Source organism: Kogia breviceps, chromosome 5, assembly GCF_026419965.1.
Source record: "Kogia breviceps isolate mKogBre1 chromosome 5, mKogBre1 haplotype 1, whole genome shotgun sequence".
Taxonomy (NCBI): Eukaryota; Metazoa; Chordata; class Mammalia; order Artiodactyla; family Physeteridae; genus Kogia; species Kogia breviceps.
Window position 1 is genome coordinate 62,534,998 of NC_081314.1, and position 21,001 is coordinate 62,555,998.

A 21,001-nucleotide genomic window follows, 5' to 3' on the forward strand; every position below is an offset into this window, starting at 1 on the left:
TTTTTCTTACACTTCCTTAAAGTAATACTGTAATGCCTTATTTTCACTTCTGAAGAAATTATCCTGCAACTTGGTAAGTGTACCCTGGTTTATTTAAATAAGGCAGTTGCAGTGCATTTCTGCAGAAAGTTCATTTAAACATAAATTTTGTCCAGTGACCACAGGAGAAGTGGTAACTCTTCTCATGGTTCATGCCGAATAAGTAGATGAATAATAGGAGCTATATAAAGAGTGTTATAACATAAATTCATAATTTTCCCTAAGTACCTTTCCTCCATTTGGATTTTCCTTTAGTCTTCCATGCCATTATAACTGTATCTGTTGTACATATATGTGCAGCTATAGTATTAAACACAGGTTCGTTTTGATTTTAAAGAAGGCTAGTGATGGTAAGTTTTAAAAGTGTTTGGAACTTCTTAAAGATTGCATAGTCACAAGTTTAGACATCTAGGCCTTTTGAATAATATGTAAGAATGCTTTTTTGTTTTGTTTTGTCTTTTCCACACAGACACTATTGTGTAACTATCCCTGAAATTCTACCCAAATTGCTTCTGTCTGTTAAATGGAATTCTAGAGATGAAGTAGCTCAGGTAAATGCATGTTTGAGATTACTGAATAACTGTTGCACAAATTTGGTATGTCATTCAAATTGTTTTTTCTCAGAAAGTCTGCATAAGTATAAGAAATGAAATAGGGCTTCCCTGGTGGCGCAGTAGTTGAGAGTCTGCCTGCCAATGCAGGGGACATGGGTTCGTGCCCCTGTCCAGGAAGATCCCACATACCACGGAGCGGCTAGGCCCATGAGCCATGGCCACTGAGCCTGAGCGTCTGGAGCCTGTGCTCCGCAACAGGAGAGGCCACAACAGTGAGAGGCCCACGTACCGCAAAAAAAAAAAAAAAAAAAAAAAAGAAATAGAGTATGTTTTAAATTAATTAATAATGATAATACAGATGGTCCTCCACTTACCATGGTTCAGCTTAAGATATTATTACTTTACAGTGGTGAGAAAGTGAGATGCATTCAGTAGAAACTATACTCCAAATTTCGAATTTTGATCTTTTCTCAGGCTAGCAATATGTGGTAAAATAGTCTCTCCTGATACTGGGCAGCAGTAGCGAGCCACACCTCCCAGTCAGCCGGGTGATCATGAGGGTAAACAACCAGATCCTTACAATTATTCTGTACCCATACAGCCATTCTCCTTTTCACTTTCAGTACAGTGTTCAACAAATTGCATGAGATATTCAACACTTTATTACAAAATAGGCTTTGTGTTAAATGATTTTGCCCAGCTGTGGGCTAAAGTAAGTGTTCTGAGCATGTTTAAGGTAGACTAGGCTAAGCTATGATGTTCAGTAGATTATGTGTATTAAGTGCATTTTCGACTTGAGATATTTTCAACTTATGATAGGCTTATCAAGACATAAGCCCATTGTAAGTCGAGGAAGATCTGTATAGTAGAGAAAAATACTGTTTACATAACTTCCACTGATAAAATTAATTAGAACTAAACATTTTAAGCACTGAATTCATAAGGGGGGCTTTTATCTAATTTTAAAATAAGAAATTAAGACAGTGTCTTAAGAGGGTTCATTCACAACTATCTTTGGTTTTTAAATATGATCTGTTATCTCACTCATACACAGATGTACTGCTTGGTTAAAGATTGGCCTCCAATCAAACCTGAACAGGCTATGGAGCTTCTAGACTGCAATTACCCAGATCCTATGGTTCGAGGTTTTGCTGTTCGATGCTTAGAAAAATATTTAACAGATGACAAACTTTCTCAGTACCTAATTCAGCTAGTACAGGTAAAATAGAAAAATAATGTTTTATTCTAAATCCATGCACCTTCCAACACCTACTGTATTAGCTGGTTTTATGCATTTTTAAAAGTCAGTTTTATTACCAGTAGTATCTATTTTCTTCCTAAAAAATTTTTCTTTAAATCCAGCCATGCAGAAACTGACCTTGATCAATGTAGAGTTGTTTTTATTTTTGTTTGTTTGTTTGTTTTTAATCACATAGGTCCTAAAATATGAACAGTATTTGGATAACCTACTTGTGAGGTTTTTACTCAAAAAAGCATTGACTAATCAAAGGATTGGGCACTTTTTCTTTTGGCATTTAAAGTAAGTCAAATTATTTTCCCATTTAATTCTTTGTATATATATTACTTGCAGTCTCAGTTGATGTATAAATATGTATTACTTATATACTGTTGTTTTTGTTTGTCTAGAAGAGTTTTCCATACTGAAAGTATATTGTACCAGTGATGAACTTCCCTCAGCCTTTTCTCTTTAACATTAAGTAAGCAGTAACATTAAAACTAAATTTTATACAAGAATGAGAGCTGAAATATTTTTAAAGATTTTGATTCTACTTTAAGCAAAATAAAATTTGCTAGGTCCAGATTAATGTTGCAATTGATTTCACCATATGTGTGGATTAAGATATCCCCCCCACCCCAAAAAAATCTTGCCTTGGAATTCAGAACAATAATGACAAAATCCCAAGTTTCTTACTAGAAAATAAGCTAATTAAGAATAAAAAATATTTTGCAGAATATGCAATATCTAATACACAAAGTTAGAGGTCATAAACCATGCACTTTGTTATAAATTTAGAAACAGATTTGTAATTAACATGATTCTTTAAATGTTAAAATAAATTTAAAATGGAATCTAGAAACTAGGTTTAAAATAAGTTGAATTCAGGGACTTCCCTGGTGGCGCAGTGATTAAGAATCTGCCTACCAATGCAGGGGACACAGGTTCGATCCCTGCTCCGGGAAGATCCCACATGCCATGGAGCAACTAAGCCCATGTGCCACAACTATTGAGCCTGTGCTCTAGAGCCCGAGAGCCACAACTACTGAGCCCTCGTGCCACAACTACTGAAACCCACGTGTCTAGAGCCCATGCTCTGCAACAAGAGAAGCCACCGCAATGAGAAGCATGCCTACTGCAATGAAGAGTAGCCCCAGCTCTCCACAACTATAGAAAGCCCGTGCACAGCAACAAAGACCCAATGCAGCCAAAAATAAATAAATAAAATAAATTTAAGAATAACTTAAATTCAGACACAGTACAGAAAAGGGACATGTATGCCAGAAGAGTCAAATAGTGTTCACTGAGCTCTTCACTCCCTCTCTATTCATTGTATTATTGTTGTGCCTAATTTCCTTTTTTCATGTTTATGTATTTTGTGCTAAGATTAGTAAATGAAAAGTAGTTGAAATAAACCTAAAATCTAGTTTTGTTTAAAATTTATATTTCCAGGAGCTACCTGAAACTCTTGTTTTGCTTCTAAATGATAGGTTTTAAATGATTTAAAACCTATCATTCGTTAGTATGATTGTATTAGTTAGTATTAGTTACATGATTATAACATTTTTTGAATTTAGAAAATGGGTTTCTTAAAAATGGTTATGTGTATACTCATTTAAATCTCTCTCTGTCTCTCTCTGTCTCTCTCTGTCTCTCTGTCCCTCTCCCATTGACTTTTTAGATCTGAGATGCACAATAAAACAGTTAGTCAGAGGTTTGGCCTGCTTTTGGAGTCCTATTGCCGTGCATGTGGGATGTATTTGAAGCACCTCAATAGGCAGGTTGAGGCTATGGAAAAGCTCATTAACTTAACTGACATTCTCAAACAAGAGAAGAAGGATGAAACACAAAAGGTATGTGACTCTTCAGTTTGTTTTTCAGACTCCTTCACTGCAGTGGGGCAGGGTTATTTGAGAGCCCAGTATATATGCAGATCATGGGCCTTAGAATTAGGCAGATTAAGATTTGGATCCAAGCAATGTAATGTCAGACACATTATTTAGTCTCTTGAGATTCATTTTCCTCATCTGTAAAATGGGAATAATACTTTCCTCATAGGGTTGATGTGAGAATTAAATCATACAAGATATGCAAAGCACCTCTCATAGTCCCTAGAACATGGGAGGTGCCCAGTAAATGTTAGTTCCCTCCTCTTTCCCTTCCTTTCTCTTTTATATAGCCCTAAGTCTTTTTTTTTTAATTTTTTTAATTGAAGTATAGTTGATTTACAATATTGTGCTAATCTCTGCTGTATAGCAAAGTGACTCAGTTATATACACATATACATTCTTTTTTTATATTCTTTTCCATTATGGTTTATCACAGGATATTGAATATAGTTCCCATTCTATACATTAGGACGTTGTTGTTTAGCCCTAAGTCTTTTTTTTGGCTGTGTTGAGTCTTCATTGCTGTGCACGGGCTTTCTCTAGTTGCGGTGAGCAGGGGCTACTCTTTGTTGTGGTGTGTGGGCTTCTCATTGCAGTGGCTTCTCTTGTTGCGGAGCATGGGCTCTAGGTATGGAGGCTCAGTAGTTGTGGCTCGCGAGCTCTAGAGTGCAGGTTCAGTAGTTGTGGTGCATGGGCTTAGTCGTACCGTGGCATGTGGGATCTTTCCAGACCAGGGCTCAAACCCGTGTCCCTTGCATTGGCAGACAGACTCTTAACCACTGCGCTACCAGGGAAGTCCCAGCCCTAAGTCTTAAAAAGATTTTTCCTTACTTTGTGTCATTTCTTTTCTTTTAGTAATGACCCTGAAAATGAGTGGAAAGAAATTAGTTTCTATATTTTTAAGTTTAAAATGGACTCTTAGTCACACAGTAAATATATCACACACTTGAGTCACCTGCAGTCTTGCTTAGCGTACCTGAGGAACATGAAATGTAAAGGTTTTCAAGACCTTTTCCTACTCCTTATCCTTTATTCAGTCCAACACACCCTACAGTAAAAAGTGAGATCATTCCTCACCTCTAGTGAAATGAAAAAAGAAAACCCCAATTTATTAGTGAGTCCCCAAAGGACAGACAATGTAAATTAGTACTGAATCAATTTTTTCAATATTTTCATTAATGTTGCTTGAAGAAACAAACAACTTTAAAAGAAAGTTACTGTATTAATCTAAATGTCATACAGTATGTGACTGAGTTGATTTTATTGAAATTGTGGTATGTAAGTTCAAATACAGGTTATTAGAAAATAATTGTATTGTTTCTGCTGCTGGAATTGTGAGCAAGAGGAAATTAGACTGCCTTGAAATAATAAAATATATTGTAACTAAGGTAAGAAAAAAGAAATTAGGTATTAGTTAAATTTGTAAATGTAAGCATTTCTTCTAAAGTGAAGTTTTCATATCACAGATTGGCTGTGATACACTGGATTAAAAAAGTGATTAAAAAAGGATGTTTCTTTCCATTTATGTACTAGAACCTTGAGTATAGTATGAGACTTTTCCCAACAATTTCTTTTAGACTCACTAGACCTTTTTTTATTGAACAGAGAATGTGGTGTTTTCTGAAAAGCTTAAAAGTAAGTTATTGGGCTTCCCTGGTGGCGCAGTGGTTGAGAGTCCACCTGCTGATGCAGGGGACGCGGGTTCGTGCCCCAGTCCGGGAGGATCCCACATGCTGCAGAGCGGCTGGGCCTGTGAGCCATGGCCACTGAGCCAGTGCGTCCGGAGCCTGTGCTCCGCGATGGGAGAGGCCACAACAGTGAGAAGCCTGCATACCACAAAAAAAAAAAAAAAAAAAAAAAAAAAAAGGTTATTAAGCTAACATGATGTCTCCACAGTTTTTCCTCTAGAACAAAGGTCAGCAAACATTTTCTTAAAGCTAGATAGTAGGTATTTTGGACTTGGTAGGCCATGCAATTTGTTGTAACTACTCAGCTCTGCTATTCTAATGTGAAAGCACCAATATCTAAGTGAATGGGCATGACTATATTCCAAGGCAATTTGACTTACTAAAACTGGCAACTGACTTAGAGGCCATAGTTGACCAAGCCCTGCTCTAGAGCCAGAACACTGCCTCTGTCAGCATGCAGAGCTTTTCTCACAGGAAGGTACACAGTACTGTCCACTCTCACCTCTTTGTCTGAGTTGTGCAGCTCTGTGTTATAAAAACCCTTCTAATTAGAATGCAGGCAATCCAGGATATGAATTAAAAGACTACACAGTAATGAGGTTCCAGTGTATAAAAGAGATTAGCAATTAGTTTTACCTTTATCAAATCAACTTCTAACCATGATTATGCTCATTTATCAGGTACAGATGAAATTTTTAGTTGAGCAAATGCGGCGACCAGATTTCATGGATGCTCTACAGGGCTTTCTATCGCCTCTAAACCCTGCTCATCAGCTGGGAAATCTCAGGTAAGGTACTTTATTGTTTTATTGATACATTTAAACAAGTACTTTCTCTGGAGAAAATCTTGAAAAAGTCAAAATGTCATTGTGTTCAATAATATATGCTTGTCTCTCCCCTTTTCCTACCCTGCAAAATAAGAGTAGTAGAATTTTCTTAAGTTCAGACCTGCATTTATTCAGAATGAGTTTTTACTACTTTAATAACAGAATTTAAAACTTTTTATGGCCAGAATTTCTGGTATCATTGGATAAGAAATGGAATGTAATATCTGTAAAACAAATGAGATGTCCCTGTATTTATGAAAAATTCATATTCCATTTATAAGAAATTTTTAAGCTTAATATGTATCTTTTCTTTATACTACCTCAGAAATTAATTCATAAATAAAACTGAGGAGAAAGTTTAAAATTGTTATAACACTTCAAAAAGCTGTATAATATATATATTTTAAAATAAATTGAGACTACAAAGAATAACAGAGCTAAGGTGCCTAGTAAATTTTTCAACTATTTTAAAGGCTTGAAGAGTGTCGAATTATGTCCTCTGCAAAAAGGCCACTGTGGTTGAATTGGGAGAACCCAGACATCATGTCAGAATTACTCTTTCAGAACAATGAGATCATCTTTAAAAATGGGGATGGTAAGGAAGAATATTAATGGACTTATGATGCATGAATTTAGTTATACATTTATACACAGGATATTTATGAACCATGAAGATTACTATTGAAAGCCATTTAAGGAACATGCATGTGGTAAAATATATAATGTTAAGCAAATGTCTTAACCTTTAGAATATGTATTTATAATTATTGAAAAGGAAAGAAGTACTAGGTTTAGAAGCAGAAGGCCTGAAAATCATTTTGTTCAGCTGTGTATCCATTCACTCCATAAATATTTGACATGCTAGGCCCTGAAGTTGTAAGAATACACGAAACAGAATCCCTACCCTCTTAGAGTTTACAGTCTAGCAGGGAAAAGAGACATTAAACAAATAACTACGAAAACAAAATTACAACCCTGGTACAAAGGAAAAGTGTAGTCTGCTAAGGAATCAATAAAAGGCCCTAATTTATTTGGAGAACAGGCTGTGGAGGAATACATTTTTATATACTAAACAAATGTATCATTGATGGTTTTTCATTAGGAAATGACCTTTCAGCACTGAATCCTGTTAATCCAAATATTTTAATATAAACATGTTCAAGTTTAAGGATTCAGAAAAATAAGTAATTTAAATATTTTAATTTTTTTGTGAAATACATGCCACCTTATCCTACATTGTTATACAGATGTGTTTATGCAGATATTTTAGAAATGGGTTAAAGACTATGATTATTGCTTCCTTACAGATTATTTTGAAGAGCAAACATAGTTCTGTATATTTTCTGTTTGAAAACATTTTGATGATGTGATACTCAAATTTGTGCTTGTGGCATTAAGTGTTGGTATACATATTCTTTGAATTTCAGATTTACGGCAAGATATGCTAACACTTCAAATTATTCGCATTATGGAAAATATCTGGCAAAATCAAGGTCTTGATCTTCGGTAGGTAACCAGTAAGACAACATGTATGCTGAAAGTTATCCTGACAAAGTAAACCATTAGTAAATATTAATTGTAAAATATATTAATTATAAACAATATAGAGGCATATATCTATAAATAAATGTATGGAGTAATAATTAACACTAGTTGATTACACTGTGGTACTTTCTGTTTGTCCTCTTCTTCCTTGGCTTAGAATAGCTAATGAGATTCAGCTAGGTAAGAAGAGCTATCTCCGATAAGCTGGTAAAGACTCTGCAACCGGTCACTAACAATCTTCCCTTGGTATCTGCAGGGGATTGGTTCCAGGACCCCTGCCAATACCAGAGTCCATGGATGCTCAAGTCCCTTATATAAAATGGCATAGTATTTGCATATAAGCTATGCACATCCTCCTGTATACTTTGTCATCTCTAGGTTACTTATGCAATGTAAAGGCTGTGTAAATAGTTGCCAGTGCACAGCAAATTCAAGTTTTGCTTTTTGGAACTTTCTGGATTTTTTTCCCCAAATATTTTCCATCTGCAGTTCGTTGAATCCAAGTATCCAGAACCCTCAGTTATACAGGGCCAACTGTGTTTAGGAACAGGACATAGGAGACAAGAGACACAAAAGGCCCCATTTTTCATTTAGAAGTTAAGAGTTTAAAAGAAGGTTTCTTTCATTATATAAGTTTTCTAATTCTAAAACTTTATAAATTCTCTAATCTTGAGTCAGTTTTTCAGCAAAATTTATGAAAGCAACTAATCTTAACGTTTTTGCCATTTTGTTAGTTTCTGCCCAACCTTCCCAGTTATCAGCATCATCTCCAAGTTTTCTATCCTGCCACATCTTCTCCTAGTCGTTTTTGTGTCTAATATTTTATCCTTCTCTTACTTGTCCCTTTGCAAATTCAGAGTTATTCAGGCAAAGCCCACCCTCTTCAAAAGTACTTTTGTCTGAGCTTCCCTGGTGGCACAGTGGTTGAGAGACCGCCTGCCGATGCAGGGGACACAGGTTCATGCCCCAGTCCGGGAAGATCCCACATGCCGCAGAGCGGCTGGGCCCGTGAGCCATGGCGCGGAGCCTGTGCTCCGCAACGGGAGAGGCCACAACAGTGAGAGGCCCACGTACTACAAAAAAAAAAAAGTACTTTTGTCTGTAACTCTGGTAATTACAATATTTAATTGTAAAGTAGTGGCTATGCAAAAAAGCATCTAAAGTTAAACGAGCTAGATCGTTGGAAAGTAAGTTGGCTCTTTGGAAAGTTGTTACGTTTTTTAACAAGTAAATTTAAATTAAAATTTTATTTAAAGTTTAATTTTTTAATAATAAGCCTGTAGGACTATGTAAAGCTTTAAACTATGAGCATGTTCAACAGTAATAAAATTAAGAGAAAATGCTCAGGAGTACCACCTTAAGAAATTCCTGTATTTACCAGAGCAGATAGAAGAAAAGATTCCACAAGGAAAATGGTCAAAAGGGTAGGAAGACCAGAGTAAGTGATTCACAGAACCCAGAAAAGGGGAGAGATTCACAAACAGTTTACAGTATCAGGTGCTTCAGGAGTTTAAGAGCATAAGGACTATGAAAAAGACCTTGGATTTGATGATTTATGGTTAGCTTTAAGAAGAGTTGAGTCAGTAGAGTGAGTGATAGAAATTAAGCTACAAGGAATTAAGTGAGAAAATAAAAATAAGTTTAGACTGTTACTCTTAGGAGTTTAGGAAGTAAAGGAAAGGTGGAAAGAATGGACAGTAGCATATGAGAACAGGAGAGCAAGAAAAACCATACTTCAGTACTATGTGCCAATGGGCATATTAGGTGCTTTTTTTTCTTTGTCTCTTTAAATCCTCACATCTCTACCCTTGACTACATGTCCTTTTTAATATTACATGTGATGAATGGGAAATACCCATAAAGCACTTTGACTGCACACCAAAGTATGGTTGTATCAAGGAAACAGCACTGGTGGGTTATTTGAGTTGTGGGGTATACTAACTGCTTTTATCATGGAACATCATTTTTACTTAAAGAATAACTAATAGACAAGCTATGATTATTCAGACATGGATATTTGATAGACATTTTCTTGAAAATGAACAATATGAGACTCTTCAGGGAGAACAACTGACAGTATTTGTTGTCAAAAATCAAATTTAAGCTTTCAAGTAAAAATTAGAATTTTGAAAACCTTGTATCTACTGCTATGAGTTTCCCCAAAATTAAAGACTTTTCTGATGAGATCAGTGATAATGTTAACAATTGTGATTTTTTTTAGTTGGTATAATGAAAAGTATCAACATTTGGAAGATCTCCATAACTCAGTGAATTAATATCTTCCAAATGACCAATAAAGGATATTATAAAGTCATATATGGGTAGAAATTCCATTCAGAGGCAAGATAAACAAATGGGTCTTCATGTAACAAGAGTATGAAAAGTTTACTGTTATGGTTTTACATTCCATATTGCAACTTAAGAAACTATCTCTTGTCAAGTTTTGGAACAGTAGGAAAGAAAAATACGTACAATTATCTGAAAAGGCTATTACTCCCTTTTCCAAATACATATCTGTGCGAGGCCAGATTTTCTTCACATGCTTCAGTCAAAACATTGCATTAGATTGGATACAAAAGCATTCATAAGAAGCCAGCTCCATCCAGACATTAAAGAAATTTGAAAAAATGGGAAACAATGTCACTCTTCTAAGTTTTTTTTCATTTGTTTTTAGGGTTTTTGTTTTGTAAAAGATAGTATTTTTTATATAAATGAGTATAAATATTACTTTAAATGAGTTAATAAATATTTTAAAATTTTCTCCATTTTAATTTCTAATATCAATAGATCTAAACCACATAAATAAAAGCTCTTTGGTATCCTTGATAATTTTTAAGGGTTTAAAGGAGCCCTGAAACCAAAAACTTGAGAACTGCTACCCTAAGGTATTGTTTAGATGTCAGTTAAACATCTTTAAATTCACCCATTATTTTTAAAGTCATAAATGTTTATAAACTTTGAATTGCCACAGTAATTTTCTTCATGCTTTTCTCATGTACAATTAAATGCTTTCACAGTTGGAGGTTATAATAAATGATGGTAGATAATTTGATGATTTTTCTAGGAATGTTTGTCATGTTGTAATAAAAGAAAAGTAAAACTAGGTTAAAGGAGTAAAGGTCATGCATGAAAAATTTGCAAATAGAATATTCCTGTATTACCCTATTAAAATACTTGCTATTTTAGGGAGCGCCCTTCAAGTTGCTAGATAGAATGATGCTCGATTCATGAATCTCCTAATGAAACCAATTAGATCTTCACATTAAAAAAAGAAAATATTTGCTGTTTTAAAATCCCATCATTTAACTGCAGACGTCTTGTTCCTTTTTCAGAATGTTACCTTATGGTTGTCTGTCCATTGGTGACTGTGTGGGACTTATTGAGGTGGTGAGAAATTCTCACACTATTATGCAAATTCAGTGTAAAGGAGGCCTGAAAGGTGCCCTGCAGTTCAACAGCCACACACTACATCAGTGGCTCAAAGACAAGAACAAGGGAGAAATGTGAGTTTATTATTCTTTTCTTTCTATGCTAGTAGAAGTTTGTATCTGATAGACAAGATTTTTAATGGTTGTGTATATTTCTTTGAGTTAGACCAGAAAAGAAAAAAAAAAACTATTTACTTTGGAAAAAGATATGTTCAACCTTTGAAATATTTGAGATTATTGAGTTTAAATGATCAGAATTGCTTATAATTTGGTGAAATCCTCCTGTACATTCACCTTAAGGATCTAAAATGTGTTTTTCTTAATGCTTATTCTTTTTTTTAAAGTTAAGGTTAAATTAATAAAAATAAAAATTAAAAATTTTACTCCTAATTCATTGTTAAAATGATTAGAAAAAATTTATTTTAATGACATAAGTATTTTTTCAGTATAATAAGAATTATGCTTTGGTCAGAGAATATCTAGAAATTTTCTTAGAAACCTTTGAATACTTCAGAATCCCAAAGTTCCTCAGATCTTCAAACATAATTACTTCCTCCCCCTAATGTCAGTGATTGTTTTCATTGTTCTAATACAGACTTTACTAAAAGACTTTGACCATCTTTTCCCAGTTTGGACTGGATCATTCTGTATTTCCATACTAACTCAAAGGTGTTTATTTCTTCTTTGTAGATATGATGCAGCCATCGATCTATTTACACGTTCATGTGCTGGATATTGTGTTGCTACCTTCATTTTGGGAATTGGAGATCGTCACAATAGTAACATCATGGTTAAAGATGATGGACAAGTAATAGCTTCCTCTTTTAAATGTGTCAACATTCTTTTTTTTTAATATTTATTTTTTTACTTATTTATTTGGCTGCACTGGGTCTTAGTTGTGGCATGCGGGATCTTCGTTGCAGCACGTGGGATCTTTTAGTTGCGGCATGCAGGATCTTCAGTTGCAGTATGTGGGATCCTTTAGTTGTGGCATGCAGGATCTTTAGTTGCGGCATGAGGGATCTTTTAGTTGTGGCATGTGGGATCTAGTTCCTTGACCAGGGATCGAACCTAAGTCCCCTGCATTAGGAGCACGGAGTCTTAGCCACTGGACCACCAGGGAAGTCCCTCAACATTCTTAAATTTACTAATTCAGGACATTGTATTTCTGCATTTGTCAAACTATAACATAATTTCTTATTTTTGAAAGCTGTTTCATATAGATTTTGGACACTTTTTGGATCACAAGAAGAAAAAATTTGGTTATAAACGAGAGCGTGTGCCATTTGTTTTGACACAAGATTTCTTAATAGTGATTAGTAAAGGAGCCCAAGAATGCACAAAGACAAGAGAATTTGAGAGGTAAGTTCAAGAAATCAAAAGCACAAAATAAAGAATTCTTGCTGCTCTACAAAAACAATCGATATTTTTCAAGCAATTTAAAAATAAATGTTTTATTAACATTGTAGAATAAACTGGATATTTTAATGCATTTATTTATTTATTGTGTAATGCTGTGAAGGAAATGGAAAAAAAAACCAGTTTAATTTATTGAGTTAGTTAAGGCCTAAACCTTAAACTTCATAGTACATTAAAAGTTTTTGTTCACTGCCATTTAAAAATTGGATTCCACCTTCTCTTTATTAACAAATCATGTATATTGCTTCAAACAACACTTTTTAATCATACAATATGAGGAATTCAGTCAACCATTAATACCATGTTTATTCATAATTTTTCTTAACCACCATATGGGGTATTATTAGTCTATCTTAAACCTTAAAGTACTTTTAAAAACCTTTTATAAAATTCTCTTTTATCTATAACTCAGTCCTGGCCCTAACCTAATCCCTAGAGGCTTTGGTATGGACCAGTTCATACATTTAATAAATCCTTATTAAATTGCTAATGTGCCAGGCATTCTTTTAGGGGCTGATGATAGAGCAGTAAACAATGAACAGAGTTTGTTGTTTAATGAACAACTGTTGTTTAAACAACTCACAGAGTTCACATTCTGGTGTCAGGTAAAGAGAATAGAAAGTGTTGTTAAGAGGAGTAGGGAGAAGAATGCTGTATTTTATAGTTTTGTCCAAGAAGGCCTCTCTAACTTTGTGACATTTGAGCAGAGACCTGAAGGTATTAACACGTTTTATTCCATACTAACTGTTCTTATTACTTATAGGTTTCAGGAGATGTGTTACAAGGCTTATCTAGCTATTCGGCAGCATGCCAATCTCTTCATAAATCTTTTTTCAATGATGCTTGGCTCTGGAATGCCAGAACTACAATCTTTTGATGATATTGCATACATTCGAAAGACCCTAGCTTTAGATAAAACTGAGCAGGAGGCTTTGGAATATTTCATGAAACAAATGAATGATGCACATCATGGTGGCTGGACAACAAAAATGGATTGGATCTTCCACACAATTAAGCAGCATGCTTTGAACTGAAATGATTAAGAAACTGAAAGCTCGGTATTTGGATTCTATACTGCACTGTTAATAACTGTCAACAGGCAAAGACTGATTGCATAGGAATTGCACAATCCATGAACAGCATTAGAATTTACAACAGGAACAGAAATAAAATGCTATATAATTTAAATAATGTAAACGCAAACAGGGTTCGATAGCACTAAACTAGTTCATTTCAAAATTAAGCTTTAGAATAATGCGCAATTTCATGTTATGCCTTAAGTCCAAAAAAGGTAAACTTTAAAGATTGTTTGTATCTTTTTTTAAAAAACAAAACAAAACAAAAAAAACCCAAAATATATAGAAATGATGGAGAAGGAAAAAGAATGATGTTCTTTTTTTGTCTTGCAAATGTTTTATGTTTTGAAATGTGGACACAACAAAATCTATTATTGCATTAGGTCCAAGTAAACTGGAGTTTGATGTTAAATTACACTAAGATTGGAAAATAATGAAAATTTTTATTTTTCCATTGCTGTTCAATTTATAGTTTGAAGTGGGTTTTTGACTCCTTGTTTGATGAAGAAAAATGCTTGGGGTGTAAGGAACTCTTGAGATTTCATCAGACACGTTTCCTTTTTAATAAATCAAACCTTTTGATGATTTGGGATCTTATCTGCAAAGTTTGGGAAGCAGTCACAAATGAGACCTGTTATAAGGTGGTGTTTTGGGGTTTTTTTTCTGAACAGTATTTACAAGAATCTGATTCTTATTTCCCAGGGAAATTCTGGGCTCCCACAAAGTAAATAATCATCATGGAGAAAGAACGAGCAGGAATAATTCTTGCTCCAGAATTGTACAGTATTCACCTTAGATTGATTTTTTTTCTCCTTTTGCAATGAATTGAATACATTTTTCATGCATGTTTTCCAGAAAATAGAAGTATTAATGTTATTAAAAAGATTATTTTTTTTATTAAAGGCTATTTATATTATAGAAACTATCATTAATATATATTCTTTATTTACATGATCTGTCCCATAGTCATGCATTGTTTTGCACCCCAAATTTTTTATTGTTTGTAGCAGCATGGTCAGCTTTTCTCTTGATCTGTGGGTGAGGCTCAGGCACTATCCCATTTATACCAATGACTAGTATATAACTACTTAAGGAAAACAGATGAAAGTTCCTCCTCTTTCTTTTTATTTTCTTCTGTTTTCAACCCCCATCTTCCATCCTCTTTTATAGTTGAGAATGCTTCAACCATATGAAATTAGTTACCAAAATTAACACAATTTAGACTATCTTCCTGATTGCTTAACCCCTCTACCAAGGTATGTTCATGAATAATACTTTATAATAGGGGGAATAGAAACCATGAGCTTTTTACCTTTTTAGGCTATTTATTCAATATCTCCATAATAAAATTAGGGCCTTAAACCATTTTAAGATCATGTCCCATTTCCGAGTTGTCAGGGCTCACTCTCCAACTTTACTAAATTGCATTTGAGCACAGGATACATTCTTAAACATTTGAAAAACATTAACCCAAGATGTAGGGGCTAAGGCTAGTTATCACTCTACAATCTGATATTTTACTCAGTATTTGAAATGAATGATTAATGGCCTAGGACATAGCTTTAGCAAATGTCCAGATGCCACACCAGAAAAAGTGCAATAGTTTACTGACAGTTTTCTAGACTAGGCATATTATTGGAGTACAACTTTATGAAGAGTGCACATTTTATACAGCATCACTTAAAAAATATTCATTTATGAAATCAGTTACCTATAGTAGAAGTCTTGAATAGTGAACGGGACTCTAATACAAATACTCTTAATATTTGACTATTTTAGAGCCCTTAAAGGGCATAATTACTGGAGATTTAGGTACCTCACTAAAGCATGTACATAATATTGCCAACAAGAAAAATAAATTTGGGAACTTATTTAGGGAACTTACTTCCCTAAACTGTCTTAGAATAGTTAAGAAGAATTTAAACTTTGTTTTAAGCAGGAGACCAGATAGATTCTTTTGCAGATATAGATTTCATAACATTAAAATTTCATGATTAGCAAATTGTGTCTTTTAGATTTATTCAGTTAACACATACTAACATCCCAGTATTTTCTATATCAGGGATTAATTACAGGAAAACTCAGTGAAATGGTACAAATCTGAAGCTTTGATGGTGGAAACTGAAGTTTTTAACAGAGAACTGTGTTTTACTGAGTGCCAAAAAAGCTTTGAGCTTCCTTGCACAAAGTTTATACAATTTTTGCATTTTTCACATCAGTCCAGATAGTCCCCCTTCCCCTAGGACCTCTCCACCATTAAAACACAAACCACATAACTTATTTTATCATTTATTTTGAAGTTATTACAACCAAATTAATTCCGTTTGAAGAAATGTAGACAAATTCTGTAAAGAATATACATTAAATGAACTAGCTAAATGCAAAGTACATTTCAAACAAATCCAAGCAGAGTTTATGTAAACCTTAAAAATAAGGGAAAAGGGATAGGTAGTACTCAGAAGGCAAAGAACCAGAAATTGAATTAAATGCTACATGGAGTGACTAGGATATGTTTCAAGTCAGTGATAATATAGCTACTTCCAGGTACTTCAGTATCAGAGATCAATTCCAGTTGGTCAGTTTCTATGGCTGACCATCCTTGTCATTGAATGTGGTATAACTGAGTATTGGCTCAACAATTTCATTTGGTCACTTGAGCAATATTTCCTTCAATGACTGTTTTGGAGAAAAGAAGAAAATCAGGTTTAAAGAAAATAAAACCTAATTTAAACACATTCTAGCAAGAAATAATCAACTATTTGAAAATCATACTTTAACTTTTATCATTCTCAGCTACATAAAATCATTTATTTTGAAGATTTTTAGAATGCTGTTAATTTAAAATCTGTTACTCATGTTGTGGAGTTTGGTTTTTTAAAAAGATGTTTCTAATTGGGTTTTTTAAAGAATAATGGAATTTGGTCACTATTTTACAATAGAACCTAAGCTTTTTGTGGTTCTTAGTGTCCTCTGTAAAACTTAGTGTCAAAGTAATCAACTTTGAGGTTTTCCCTTCTAATCTGCTTTATATTACAAGCCCTTTAGGAAATGGGAACCTGGTGAATATACAATGAATTGTAAAATATTTTAATGTGTAACTTTTTCAACTGTGAAACTATGACTATTGGTTTTTTTGAAGAAAACAGCTGCTGATAAAGTATTTTGTGTAAAGTGTAGTTCTTATTAATCAGGAAAATAATCAATTACTTGATTAGAATGTATATACCCTCTTGGATTTTATTTTAAATGGATTGGTGATTTTCAAATAGGTAAAACACAGTCCATCTGTATTTTTTTTCCATCAAAAATCTAGTGATTTGGCATTTATTTAAAGAATTATGAGCAGCCTATTTTAAAGGCACCATGGGAATTTCACAGTACATAAACTTGGGTTTCTTAATGATTTGTAAATCCATTTAATTCATATCATGACCAATAGCTCATGCTTGCCAACTTTTGAAGAAATTTAATTTCCAGCATTATTTTAAACTCAGCAAGTTAACTTTTTCTGAATGTTATAAGTTCCTTTTGTTTCTATATCTGTACAAACTGCAGACCTGGGCTGGACCCACACATTCAAAATCCACCTTAAAAATTGATTTCGATGTCCAAGACATCACTAAAATACTTCAGTTTAAAGACCATATGTGGTGTTATGGATTGTGGTGCTTCTACCATTTAAAAACAACTTTCATACTTCAGATGTTTTTTAGAAGAGGGGAATGTGGAGGGAGGGGGCAGGACAGGGAGGAGTTGCTTGAATGAATTACATCGTTCATATCCATCCTGCTCAGATCAGGCACTAAGAGATGGCTGCAAGTTGTGAGAGTATATTGTACATACCATGAGGGAATTAACTCTTCATCAAGGATGGGATTGTGAAGGCTGAACTATATAATTTAGCACTGATAGAATCCTCAGACAATATCAATAATTCTTGGTGACAGAGAATACTACAGCTGGGCTGTTTTTTAAAATATAAAGACAAACCATTTTTATTTTTTAATTATTACATTAAAAATTGTAAATGTATCTTATGTGCCATGGCCTGGGAAGCCTTTTTTCTTTTCTCTTAAAAGTTATTTTCACTTTCTGCAAAGAATATAGTGTTTAGCTCAAGATAACTATGGTCCTGATAAAATTGGATGGGTAACTCTACCTCAGAAGGTTAATAAGGAAAAAAAATAGATGAGTCTAAAATTCAGTACTTCCGGCTCTGATACAACAGTAATTTGCAGGGCACTGTATTTTAGATTTATAAAGTCAGAGTTGGCATGCCTTGTTTTTAATGGCATTGGAGACATTAAGAAAAAATTTGTTAAAATTTAATCATTGCTCCAACCATTAGGAAAAGGCAGTAGTGCCAGGAGGCTCATGGTACTAGGTTCTTGAATTCGGCATTTGAAATTAGTTTTGTTTTATTATTAGTGAAATTGGTGTGTGTATATTTGCAGACATTTCTATTTGTATACACAGTGCTTGCTAGCCCTAGTCAAGAGGCATCTTTTATAAAAGGTGTAAACATCAAGGTTCTAAAATTCAGAAGAGTTTAAAATTGATTAGGAGTTTCCCAAGTTGGGATGTTAGTTTTTAAACAAGCTTATTTCCTTCAAGTACTCCACTTGAGTAAGGTTTTGCACTTTTTATCAAGGCAGCGCCATTCCTTTTGCTTGGTTTTAGATATGTTCATATTTCAGCCATGCTAGTTAGCATAAAGTGATAGTTACGAGCCATAAGAAAATCTTACGACTTAACTTTTACACAACTACATTTCAGAGTTTTAGCAGGGAAGAAAAAAGTAAAATCAGTCCACTGTACATATTAGTGTAGTTTGGTAGCTGATTTTCACTACCAACAGTAGACTCCAGTCCTCATGTTGGTAAGTATGGGGAGGGTAATGCATTTTGTAAGCATTAAATTAAGTTCATGAATCTATCTAAAACATTATTTAATCTCTCACTACAATAATTTTGTGGTTATACTAAGAGCCATGTATACGTTTAGGTGATTCTTATTTTTGTTAATCCTTCTAGGATAGCAAGGAGGCAGAAAACCTTCACTGTTTTATTATTTTCTCAGAATATCTTTAATAAGACTAAACTCCTTAATTCTAGTATAAATTTCCAAATGTGGTCACTATCCATTGATTTCATAAGAAAAATCCTCTTATCAGATTTATGTTCCTAAGAGTATTGGACAGCTTGGCCTTCATCTGATTTGTAGAAATGTTTTTGGCTATGGAACCAAAGTTTCAAATTCAGTTAATGGTTTCAATGTGACTCAGTCCTCAGACTTTATTGGATTGAATAAAATCTAAAAGAATGTATGCTTTTAGAACGTAACACTTTAACATCTTGGGAATGTGGCACTACCAAAATTAGACTACTGTTACATCAAATGTTGACTTTGGAAGCTTCAAAAAGGAGTTCCCATCACCCTCTTTAGCCCTATTTATTGTAGCAAATCTATTTCACTATACTTTGTCATTCAATGAGTTGGAGTCCTGTGGTATACTGCATTAGTTAGGAGGAAAATGTTTTTAAATGTTCTTTTAATGATGGCCCCAAAAGTATTTGACACAGCAAGTGCATGTGGTATTGTACTGAGAATATAGAATAATACAGTGTCACTAAATTTAAGACCTCTCCCCAGTCTTGCTGTTCCCGGCACGAAGTTTGGCCTGTGACTGCACTTACTGTTTGTGCTCATCAGAAACTGTCAATGTCTGCTTTACTTTAACTTTGCAGTCTGTAACGTCACGCTGTTCATTAAAAAAAATATTACTTTGACTTGTGTCCAAACAATCCTTAGTGTACTATATGTTAAACAAAAAACTGTGATAATTATATTTTGCCATTTCTTTTTAATACTTAACAGCAAGCCAGTGTTGCTATTAATCAAAATTTAGCTGAATTTGAGTTCTTGTCAATAGTGACTAAGTACAGTTGACTAAAAACCTGAAACTATTATGCCTTAAAAGCCAAGTTTTCTGTCCCAGTAAACTGATGAATATTAGAGAAATGCCTGTTTAAATATTAACTTCCTTTAAGCATGAAGAATTATGTGCTTGTATTTTAAGCAGAAATATATGTGTGCACATACATGTATGAATGTGTTTGTATGTGTGGACAGACTTTTTCCCAAGTCAGTTGATGACTAGAACCGAAAAGTGAAATTCAGCTAGAAGCAAACTGGTTTTACATTCAGCTATCATAAACCTTGCAAAAGGTAAGTCTGGGCTTTTCTTGGACCAGTAATGCACATGGGCATTGATATTTAGTACTTTTGAGCAATTCACAGCAAATAATTGCTAACAGTTTTATTTGCCAAATGGTTAGAGTGACTTTGAGTTAACATTGTTGTAAACTGACTTTGTTCTTCAAGCATAATGTCTCTCTTTCCTGAGATGGACCTAGTAGCCACTATATAAATGGAAAATTGTAGCATTTGAAACACTTTAGGTTTCACACTTTCATACACTTCAGGTTTCAGACTGCTTTGAATTTGTTAGAAGAAAAATCCAAAGAACTGCATATTGTTAGACGGGTGTCAAACTTACTAAGAAATGGAATAGATATGTGCCCTTAATTTAAGAAATCTAGAGAATCTCAATTTGCAGAATGATTTAAAGTGTGTATGCATACATGTATTTTATTATGGGGAAGTCTTTGGCATACAAAATAATTTATTACGACCTTTTAAACAGCATGTTCTGGACCTTAAATGCGTATGATATTAAGCCAAGAGAAGGTGGGGAGGAATCCTTTCCTGCAGCTCCCTATCCCAGCCCCTATACCCAGCTGTCCAACAAAAGGTACCAAGACCGATTGAATTTATTTTTAGTAAGAATTGTGTATACTTAAGGTTTACAATATGATTTGATATACATATACATAGTGAAAGGATTGCTACAGTCAAGCCAATTAGCGTATCATCTCCTCAGTTACCTTTTGTGTGTGTGCGTGATGAGAGCACCTAAACTCTATTCTCTTAGCAAATTTCCAGTATTCAGTAAAGCATTATTAACTATAGTCATCATGCTGTACATTAGATCTCGAGATTTATTCATCTTATAACAAAGTTTGTACCCTTTAACCAACATCTCCCCAATTTCCTCCACCTTCCCGCCCCTGGTAACCAGCATTCTGCTCTCTGCGTATTTGACTTTTTTAGATTCTACATATAAGTGAAATGCAGTTTTTCTTTTCTGTGTCTGAATTATTTTACTTAGTACAATGCCCTCCAGATTCATCCATGTTGTTGCAAATGGCAGGATCTCCTTTTTTATAAGGCTGAAAAA

General features: G+C 34.1%; 2 protein-coding genes across 3 annotated transcripts in view; one reads left to right on the forward strand and one right to left on the reverse strand.

Moving 5' to 3' along the window:
* Nucleotides 1–19,490, forward strand: part of PIK3CA (phosphatidylinositol-4,5-bisphosphate 3-kinase catalytic subunit alpha) — a 101,422-nt gene extending 81,932 nt beyond the window's left edge. For both annotated transcript variants that reach the window (XM_059064574.2, XM_067034052.1), the window contains exons 11-21: nt 509–590; nt 1,648–1,812; nt 2,030–2,133; nt 3,512–3,683; nt 6,088–6,194; nt 6,707–6,828; nt 7,661–7,739; nt 11,111–11,281; nt 11,897–12,014; nt 12,417–12,568; nt 13,389–19,490. In XM_059064574.2, the coding sequence (XP_058920557.1) occupies nt 509–590; nt 1,648–1,812; nt 2,030–2,133; nt 3,512–3,683; nt 6,088–6,194; nt 6,707–6,828; nt 7,661–7,739; nt 11,111–11,281; nt 11,897–12,014; nt 12,417–12,568; nt 13,389–13,659 (1,543 nt within the window). In that variant the 3' untranslated portion in view covers nt 13,660–19,490. The remainder of the gene's footprint in view (nt 1–508; nt 591–1,647; nt 1,813–2,029; nt 2,134–3,511; nt 3,684–6,087; nt 6,195–6,706; nt 6,829–7,660; nt 7,740–11,110; nt 11,282–11,896; nt 12,015–12,416; nt 12,569–13,388) is intronic.
* The window catches only part of KCNMB3 (potassium calcium-activated channel subfamily M regulatory beta subunit 3), a 57,861-nt gene continuing 56,207 nt past the window's right edge, over nt 19,348–21,001 (reverse strand). Inside the window, 1 exon segment of the mRNA XM_067033499.1 lies at nt 19,348–19,462. Within this exon segment, the coding sequence (XP_066889600.1) occupies nt 19,394–19,462 (69 nt within the window). The 3' untranslated portion in view covers nt 19,348–19,393.